The 10,274-nt window shown below is 42.9% G+C and overlaps 2 protein-coding genes across 2 annotated transcripts; both read left to right on the forward strand.

Annotated features, from left to right (window-relative positions):
• Positions 1-342: 342 nt before the first annotated feature.
• Positions 343-4,812, forward strand: tpi1b (triosephosphate isomerase 1b). Its single transcript, XM_041942089.1, has 7 exons — positions 343-547; positions 2,586-2,709; positions 2,970-3,054; positions 3,228-3,360; positions 3,770-3,855; positions 3,943-4,030; positions 4,112-4,812. The coding sequence occupies exons 1-7, from the start codon at positions 439-441 to the stop codon at positions 4,228-4,230; spliced, it is 744 nt and encodes a 247-aa protein (XP_041798023.1). The 5' UTR covers positions 343-438; the 3' UTR covers positions 4,231-4,812.
• A 2,014-nt stretch (positions 4,813-6,826) lies between these two features.
• Positions 6,827-8,058, forward strand: LOC121610129 (zinc finger protein 233-like). The gene is made up of 2 exons (XM_041942081.1): positions 6,827-7,065; positions 7,161-8,058. The coding sequence occupies exons 1-2, from the start codon at positions 6,903-6,905 to the stop codon at positions 7,808-7,810; spliced, it is 813 nt and encodes a 270-aa protein (XP_041798015.1). The 5' UTR covers positions 6,827-6,902; the 3' UTR covers positions 7,811-8,058.
• Positions 8,059-10,274: the final 2,216 nt, after the last annotated feature.

Consider the following 10,274-nt stretch of genomic DNA (forward strand, 5'->3'; position numbering starts at 1 on the left):
TACACAACATTTATTTGATCACTGAAATTACGTGCAGATTCGGACTGGTGATACAAAATATAATCAACAAGTTAATCCACTATTATAAATTAAGATAAGACTTTACTGATCCAGGGAATGCGATTATGCCACATCTCCTGGCCCCCCCTACGCTCAGTAACAGGTTAATTCATGCGTGGGAAAACTTTACACACAGCACTTGAACGCAGCATGACATTTTGCTCTTCCCCCTTCCTCAAATGGGGAGATGCGTTTGCGGGCGTGCCGCCATAAACCAATGGAGCCGAGAGAGAGGTGGGGCTAACTTTCCCATGTTCATAAATACTCTAAACTGCCTTCACACGTCCGCTCTCTCGCCTAAGACGAAGTGTTACCCGGTGGGCTGTCGGTACCGTTTTAATTCACAGCAAAACACCCGCAAAAAACCCATCTGCAACCATGACCAGGAAATTCTTCGTTGGTGGAAACTGGAAGATGAACGGCGACAAGAAAAGCCTCGGGGAGCTCATCCAGACCATGAACGGAGGCAAGGTGGACCCCAATGTCGGTATGTGGATTTTCACAGCCGCCACACCGAACCCCCTTTTGAACATTTACAATTTTAGCCACCTGTTTCCCGAGTATCGCCGTCACATTGTTAGCTACTGAAGCCGCTCGTCCCTGTTTTGTTTCCTGTGTTTTTTCCATGTCACAAGCGAATTTCCATCCCGAGTCAAAATGGCTCGGTCATTCAATAAGTCAATGTCACCACTAGCATCACAGACCCGCATCTTCTTCATTTTATGCCCTCATAAAGTTACAGTCAGTGTGAATTCCGTCTTTGCCCGGTTTTACCCGAGCTAACGCGTAGCCCCAGACAGATAGAAATGTATGGTGACAGGTGAGGGATTTTCAGTAATGTCGGCGGTGGTGGGTGTGCGTTTGCAGCGGCACGTAGTCCCCAGCCAGCCCTGCCTCTGCTGTGGAAGTACAGGGTGCGTTCAAGCGCAGGCTGCTCCATAACTAGCACTCTTTCATGTGCAAACTGGTGAGACAGTGGCCTATTGTGAGCTTCGCTTTCAAGTTATTTTTAGTTTAACATGTTGAGGCAGTTGGACAGCTGGGCGACGGCATTTCATGTTCACGGAAGCGTTTAACAACTCGTAAGGCCACCGAAGACACAGATAAATCTGCGTCGTGTACGATTTTTTCCACCTTGACGTGAACGCAGCGGTAGACGTTTGGCCTGTTGCTGTCTGCTTCCTGCACACAGACTACACAGGCTGCTGCTCCTGCTGCTGTTTTACTAGGGCATTGCTCTTTTTCATACAGTGCACCAAACTCAGTGCTGGAAATTAACACAAGCTTGGAGACGTTGACTGTGCCCAGGCCTGTTTCCGCTGTCATCAGGCCAGCTGTGCTCCTCCTGCAAGCTGGTGTTATGCAACTGTAACATTGTGTATACCAGTCACAGGTCTGATCTGCTCTGGAGCAAACTGTCACTCTGTTCAGCCTGCAACAGGTCAGGCTATCCTTGGACCTTGCTCAGTTAATGAATCCGCCCCCCATACAGTACCGGAATGAAAACGAGGCAGATTTTTCCCCACTGGCCTCTCTGTACAGCTTTAAAGTCAAAGTTCAGTCGTTTCCTCCCCAGGTTGATTGTCTTCACATGCTGCATATTTAAACTCTGGTTCTTTACATTTGACCCTTTTGAACGCAGTCTCATGACTTTTCTGTGACCTCTGCAGAATGTAGCCATGCAGGCGACCTTTAGGAGGCTGAACTCAGACCTTTAATGCAGAGGGGTTTGAGTGTGGCCGGGGAGAAATGACCTTTGCCAAACCAATAATAACAGGAGGCCTTTAATATAGACTCTCGTAACCCCAAGATAAAGTTACATTTTGAATGTCAGTGTCTTGACTGTACTGTACTCTGTTTGACCCGTGCAGACTGTACTGCTGTTGAAAATCAAGTTTGCACACGATGGCAAGCATCTGGTGTTTGGAGACAGTGCAATATGTATGTTTAAAAAGTTATATCATTAATGAGTTTCATAATATAATTTGTCATTTGAGTTGTAGCTGCAGCACATTAGTATATTGATGGATTTAGCTTCAAGTACAAATCCGGTGCTGTGTTTTGATTTTAGTGCTGCTGATGTGAAGAAGCCTTCAACAGCATCTGAAAACACAAATAACTGGATTTAGTTGTTGCACAATGATGTAAACTAATTTGAGCGTGCTGGCAGTTTCTAGTCATGTGTATTGAATTTTAGTGGTGGTTGACACTTTTTGCACTGTGGATTGAGCCTTCAGGCATCTGGTTTGAGAAGACTGAGCTGAATTTGTCCCTTTATATTACCCCTGGTGTCCTTATGCTGTGGGAAAAAGTGCGTATGTACAGGCATCAGTTTTAACTGACCGGCCGGTATTAAAACATACATTTTGACACGCTGATGAAATCTGCAAAACTGTGTTACGTCAATGACAAAATGTCTTGATATTTGGTTTTATGAACAATATCTCTCAGTCCTAATGCATGAACTACACAAAAACCTAACCCATGCATTATTTTCTTCTTCTGTATTTCTTCTGTGTTACTAGAGGTGGTATGCGGTGCTCCATCAATCTACCTGGACTTTGCAAGGTCCAAGCTGGACGCCAAGTTTGGCGTGGCTGCTCAGAACTGTTACAAAGTTCCCAAGGGTGCCTTCACTGGTGAGATCAGGTACGTTGTGTGTCCCTCTGGGGAAAATAACAAGGTTTTGATAATGAGCAGATACAGGTGGCTCGATGAAGCAATTTCATCACATAGATGTCACTGAAATGAAAAAAAGTAGCTCCACAGTCACTTGCACAATCCCCAAATTATTATCTTAGATAACAAATATGAAATATTTTTAATATTTCATATCACAGTATTAAAACAGTTTATAGTTTGAATATTATCTGTATTATATATATATATATATATTATGTTGTCTGCAGCCCTGCGATGATCAAGGACTGTGGTGTGAACTGGGTGATCCTGGGACACTCTGAGAGGCGCCACGTCTTCGGAGAGAGTGATGAGGTAATTCTGGAGGATTTTATCTTTTATCTTCTTTATTGTCTGATGTGACTCCGCGTGCTAGATGGTAAGAGTTACGTCCTTTTAGATAAGCAGGAAACACACATAAACGCATCATTCCTCAAGTGTACACTTTGGGAGTTAATGCCTGTGTGTGTGTGTGTGTGTTGTGTTAGCTCATCGGTCAGAAGACCGCCCACGCTCTGGAGAGTGGTCTGGGTGTCATCGCCTGCATCGGCGAGAAACTGGACGAGAGGGAGGGCGGCATCACCGAGAAGGTCGTCTTTGCTCAGACAAAGGTCATCGCAGGTACGCCATGGTCTGATCCCTGAGTTTTACATGCACGGGAGGGAGTCTAATGCCTTCACCACACGAATACAAATATTTATTTATACAGATCAAAGTGATCACATCAGCGTTTCCCAATGCTCATTTTAAACATACACACAGACACAGGAACCTGAGTTTAGAAAAATCTGCGCTTCAGAGGGCGTCTTTTAGAAAAAAGATTTCTATTTTATGACCTAAAACACATTGCATGTGATGTGTGTGAACCAAGCACAGAGGAAAAATGTTCCTTTTGCAAAATATCTGTATACGTGTGGTCAAGGCGCAAATGTTGTAACACATTTCAGGGACAGTTTGTGCAAGTTGAAGTTGTGGAAGTCAGAAAACGCATGATTACAATTTCAGGTCTTATCACACGTCTGTTTCACAGATAATGTAAAGGACTGGAGCAAGGTCGTGCTTGCTTATGAGCCTGTGTGGGCCATTGGCACCGGCAAGACCGCCTCCCCACAGCAGGTAAATATTAGTAACCCCCAAGAATGATAACGATAGTCTCTTCCTTTAACCCACCGTAATGCCTCTGTTTCCTGTGTGATACCTCAGGCTCAGGAAGTTCATGAGAAACTGAGGGAGTGGCTGAAGACCAACGTGTCCGAGGCTGTGGCCAACTCTGTGAGGATCATCTATGGAGGTTAGTCAGTGCCTGAGATGAAGTTTGTGCATTTTCATTTCCCACATCAGTCTCTTTTCAGAAACCTGTTCTTCTTCTCAGGTTCTGTGACCGGCGGTACCTGCAAGGAGCTCGCCTCCCAGAAGGACGTTGACGGTTTCCTTGTGGGCGGAGCCTCCCTCAAGCCTGAGTTTATTGACATCATCAACGCCAAGGCATAAAAAACTCTGCCGGCTGCAGCAAGACCATGTCCAGATCAGAGGCCAGCTCCATTCAGACGATCCAGTTCCATCATCCCTCACTCTCAGCACTTAGTCCTCTTCCCCTTTTTATTCAAAGTATTTGTGTAATGTCGTCATTCCCTCCTTTTCCTTTATTTTTTCTGGTATACTTTGTCACGAAGAAAAGGGACAGGTTGACACGTACACTGTACTGCACTGAAAAGAGTTAAGTCCACTGAGAATAGCCTGTGTGCATACTAACTTCCACACCAAGTGCTCAAGCTGTAAAGACTGACAATTACACCTTGAGGTGGGCGGCCAGTCCACGCCTTTACTTGAAAAGTTTACGAACTTTTTTTTGTAAACAGTGTCACAGCTCTCGTCAATCAGATTTATTTGTCTTTTTAATATCTGTGTCTCTTGTGTGATTATGACGTTCTGTGGCTTTTACCTCCCTGTAGATGTGCATGATCCGCTCTCTCATTGGCTGTTTTGCCATGAGGAAAGTGTCCATTACATGTAATCATATTGGTCGAAGGGTGGGAAGGCTGTAAGGAAACATAATTAAAGGTTTAGAGACTATTTTAGTGTGTTGCGTCTTGTTTAGCTTTTGTCTTGATGTCTATCCCCTGATTTTCCAAAGAAACTTACCCATATTCACTCATATACACCAGCAGGCTTCATAACCCGCTCTTCAGACTGCTTTGTGTTCATATACAGATGATGGTGATCCTGGGATGACAGGAGCGAGTATCTTAACACGTGCGCTCATGTTAAGACAATGACGTGCAGAGAAGCACGGCTATTTTTTATCTCAGAGCTGAACTAAAACAGACACAGCAGTGAAGGCAGCATTTATCAGGAGAAAATGGATGACAGCTAGAAACATATTTACAGAAACTAATGTTTGCTAAACTGAAATAAACCCCAAACCTCACTCAGCATCTTAGTCACCACATCTTGCGTTTGTTTTTAGGTCCCTTGTCGGGTTTAAATACAGTGATTGAGAATGGTTGGTTTCTAACACTTTCATTGTACTGGACCAGGAAGCAAAGACATATCTCCCTCAAGTTCCCTCTTTAATTAAGGCAAAGATTACAGAGTGTGTGTGTTTTGTTTTGGTCATGTTCCTTAATCTAAGATTCAGACAGGGAATTCTGGGAAAGGAGAGGGGTATGTTCAACAAAGGTCCCCAGGGATGTTGCAGTTATAATCTATGTATCTTAACCACTATAGGACAGATGGTCATGGTTATTAACGAATTATAAACACATTCTTGGTGTCCCAAAGTGTGTGCCTTTGTTTAGTAAGTAAATAAGTATTTTGAATTGTGTATGAGACCAGATAAAGCGCAGGGTATGAGGTGCTTATTCTACATTGTTTTTGGATGCTGTGTATTTGTCTCTCTGTGGTCTTAAGATGGATTGAACCTTTATTTGCTCAGGTAAGTTGTTTTAATACAAATCTTTTGAAGAAACGCTCTGTTAACAGTTACAGTACAATAACCAAGACAAAAGGAAAGTATTAATAGAGGATAAACCAGACACGCACAAGAAGGGAGCGGTTATTGTGTTTTGATACTGCAGAATCAGCCAGTCCTCCGAGCAGGTTAGTTCAGGCTGAGGTCAAAATTTCATTCTCGATTTCCTTCACAATCTGCACGTCTGTCTTCAGCAAACACTCGGTTTTAATCAAATATTTGTTCATCTCAGTGTCTTTGTCTTCTTTAAATTGTGACTGTGCTGAAACTGCCACAGGACTGAACCACGTCCAGTGATCCCAGCACTGCGAGTACAGAAGGGGACAAAATAACAAGACTACTTGCACAATGTGGTGCAACTCAATACGAGGGCCCTTTTTTAAAATAGTAATTTCTCTTTTTTTCTCATATAAATGGGGAAATAACAAAACATGACAGTTTATTATCAAAACTGCACTGCACATTAACATCAAAACAACACACAAAATAAACGTGTGTGTGTGTGTGTGTGTGTGTGTAGTCACAGCATTAATCATTTATGATGAGTCCTACTAAGACTTGTACAGGCACAGGCTTGCTGTATGACGATTATTTGATTAAGAATGTATGCAATGTAAGCATAACTTCATTTGAAATATTAAAACTAGATTCTGTGTCTGGGCCCCTCTACAATATAAGACAAGACCTCCCGATTGGATTAAAAATGCAGGAGCTGTCTCGTGGCACCTATTGCCAAACAAATTTGTAATTAATAAAATTACCACAAAGTAATTACAGCCTATGCAATCTGCTGACTACCTGAACAGTTGCCTCCTTTTCTTGGGTGATAATCCTGCACTTGTGCTTGGTAGATGAGCTAAAGTCTGGTTGTCATTGAATAAACTGTCACGAAACTTTCCATTTGGGGAGCCTCATTTACAAACAATAACATTTTACAAATGAAAATGCTGTATTATATTATAAACTGCTTTTATTTTGTCCACTTCCCTCTGTAGCCTGGACACCACTGAAGAAGAGGGGTCTTGCCTTTGCACCCCCAGTCCAGCAGGGGGCGATAGTGCCTCACGGTGAGCACTCAGCGTGGATCTGTTTCATGTCCGTGTTTACAAGTGAAGCGTGACGTTCACGGACTCGCAAAAATACGTCCGCTAGCGCAACTAAAAGCTACTAATTCCCCTTAGAAACGCCCAAGATGCTTTCACTGAAAGCTTTTCTCAGCGAGAGACTGACAGCCGCGGCGGAGGAGATATTTGGAGCTGTTGAAAAGACAATAGCCGAGTACAAAGAGGAGATTTCTCGCTCAAAAGATCTGGAAATTGGCCGTCTCAGAATGCAGCTGAAGCTTCTCAAGTCAGGTTGGTTTGAATGGAAATCTGCCTGCAGCCAAACCTCATGCGGCTTTGCACATTTTTTCACATGTTTCTGATGTTATCATGTGTTTTATACCTAGAGCCCCGGTTGGATAGATGCCTTGGAGCCCAGCTGCAGCAGCACGGCCAACACCACCATCACCATCCTCCTCCTCCTCCTCAGCAGCAGCACCATCAGTCGGTCCCTGCAGCGGAGGCTCCCGAGTCCCAGCTCTGCGAAGAGGACGGCGTCAGCAGCTTGGAGCAGGACCATCCTGAGCCCTCGCAGGTGAAGAAGGAGCAGCAGAGGAGCCACAGGGATTTCTGGCTGGGTCACGACGCGGAGCAGCTGGAAGGCCTCGAATCAGACATCAAAGACTTCATCTCATCCCCTTCCAGCCTGAGAGGCAGTCTGCAGGACCCCACCTTGCCCTTCCACCCCAACCACCACCACCACAACAACGGCGAGGAGAGCAAAGAGAAGCCTTACTGCTGCTCCGTGTGCGAAAAGCGCTTCAGTAACTGCTCTCACCTCGCAGCTCACATCAGGACACACACGGGAGAAAGGCCATACCGATGCGAAATATGCAGGAAGAGTTTTATCACAACAAGCGCCCTGAACAGACATCAGACGATCCACACTGAGGGGAAACACTTTGTCTGTAATTACTGTGGGAAATCCTTCAAATGGATGGAGTCTCTTGGCAGACACATGAGAAGTGTGCACAAGAGAGAGAATATGCCTGTATGACTCCCTAATGTCAATGATGTTGATGTTGTTTCGATATGTTAGTCATCTGTAATTAAAGTATAAAACACCCAATAGCTGCGAACAAGGAATGTAATGTGTGTTTTTTGTGTCCTCTTGGGAATTGTGGGCCTCACCAAGCCTCGTGTACATAAACAGTAGCTGCGGTAAATGATGTGCAAAAGATTTTAAAAAACACATTTTATAAAGAAATCGTGGTAAATGCATTCTTCCAGAATAAAATGCTAATACTCTCAGTACGTGTTTTAGTCATTTGTAATGTGTCCTGCCCTCTGCTGCAGGGACATATGAAAAGGGAAGTTGCACAGGACTCCAGTAGGTGGCAGTAACAGCATTTCATTCACAATTTCCCATCAATCTGGAGTACTTGGCAGTGAACAGCCTCAGTGTTTAATGTGTGAGTGCTTTTCTGGGAACTGAGAGCACTCTCAGTTAGCAGCCTCCTTACAGTCAAAATGTGAGAGTGGTAATCCCCTTATACTCAGTGGTGTGAAAATGAAAGTAACTAAGTACATCTACTCAAGTACTGTACTTGACAATATTAAAGTACTACCATTTTCTACTTTTTTATGCTTCACTACATTTTGGAGGAACCTATTGTATTGTTTTCTCCACTAGATTTATTTGACTTTAGTTAGTTTACAGATGCAGATTATTAATATAAAATATCACCATCGGATAAATCATGTATTAGTATAGATTAAGCTACCCAGCAGCATATAAAGTACTTAAATTTGCTCCACAATTCACAGCTGCAGCATTTCAGTAATGCTTACACATTAATCCATCAATAATTATAATAATATAAATATATAATATAAAATATAATAAGTACTTTTACTTTTGGTACTTAATTTGATGATAATACTTTGAATATACAGCCTGTACTTGTAACAGAGTATTTCTAAACTGTGGTATTGCTACTTCTACTTATTAAAAGATCTCAGTGCTTCTTCCAACACATCTTTAATGTCCACTTAAGTTGTATTTTGTTGTAAAACTTCTTATTCTACAGCGTCTGACAGTGTCAGGTATAATTTCAGCAGGTTCTAGCTCTTCACTGATGCCACATGATAATTACACTGAGGGAAATATTCAAACGCAAGACTTTTCATCCAGTGAAAATATTCTGGATGTCTCGTGCATCATTTTACATCAATTTATATTTAACACAACTTAGTATCTTCTGAAACGTTGGCATCTCCACTAGAATTTAAAGTTCTGTGGCTTTGAACTATATATAGCAGCACAGCATGAGTTTATAATAACTGATCCGCTGGTGGCTCAGCTGCACTGAAGAGTTTAAAGAGGTATTTTAAAAATGAATAAACTGGCTAAAAGGAACACAAAGTTATATATTCTTTATGCTTTGTATTTGACAAATCACTGTATAGCTGCATCAATTGACATTTCTCACCGCAGATGTTTTGACTAGTAAGAAAACACAGGCCTTACTGATAACATTAACGATGCCTCTGTTCTATTCAAGTGTCCCAGTAAACCATGAACATGTGACAGTGAGCCAGCGTGAACAACAGCAGAACCGTTCTTCGAGTGTGTGTTAAAGCATTTTGGCCTGTGCGCCTCTAAAGCTCACACCATCCAAATGTCTTGGTGGATAACAACATGGTACTTCATGGACTGAAGGGAAAGCTTAGCAGCAACTCTAATAGTACTTAGGCACTATTATGAACGGGAGTTATGAGCTTATAAGCTCAAACAGAGAATGAAACACAGTAGTATTAATTAGTCTGAATTAATTTTGACTGGACAGCTACTGGGAGGTGGGTTGATAACACACGGATTGTCCTGGCTGATGGTGCATGTGGTAACGTCCAAACTCACTGGCACGTTTGACAGATACCAAGCAGTTCTTCACTGTAGTTTACAGTAAATAGCCAAAAACTATGTGGACACCCCTTTAGGTAGGACTCCCAGTTCCTATAGGCATTTTCAACAGAAGACATTCTAACGTTATGTAAATGATAAAATGGCTGAATTCCATTTAGCTGCCTCAGGTTCAGGGGCCTGGTTTTGTGCATGCTGGCTCACTGTCACAGCCTACTGGAACTCTTAAATACAATGGAGCCGCTGCTAATGTTATTAGTAACGCCTGTGATTTTCAATGCCCAGGTGCATAAAGTGAGGTCCATAAAGAAATGTTTTTCTGAGTTTATTGTTGAAGACCACCTCTGGGATGAACTGGAACGCCAGCTGTGGGCCAGACTTTATCACCCAACATCAGTGTCCAGCCTCACCGGTGCTCATGTGGCTCGGTGGCAAATTTCTGCATCCAGGTTCCAAATTTCCGCTGGAAAGCCTTTTTTATAGGAGGGTGGAAGCTGTTATAGCAACATATTAATATCTGGGATGGGATTTGGGATGAGATGTTCAACAAATGATCAGGTGTCCACACACTTATGGCTACGCAGTGTGTTTGTCACAA

Source organism: Chelmon rostratus, chromosome 8 (assembly GCF_017976325.1).
Source record: "Chelmon rostratus isolate fCheRos1 chromosome 8, fCheRos1.pri, whole genome shotgun sequence".
Taxonomy (NCBI): domain Eukaryota; kingdom Metazoa; phylum Chordata; class Actinopteri; order Chaetodontiformes; family Chaetodontidae; genus Chelmon; species Chelmon rostratus.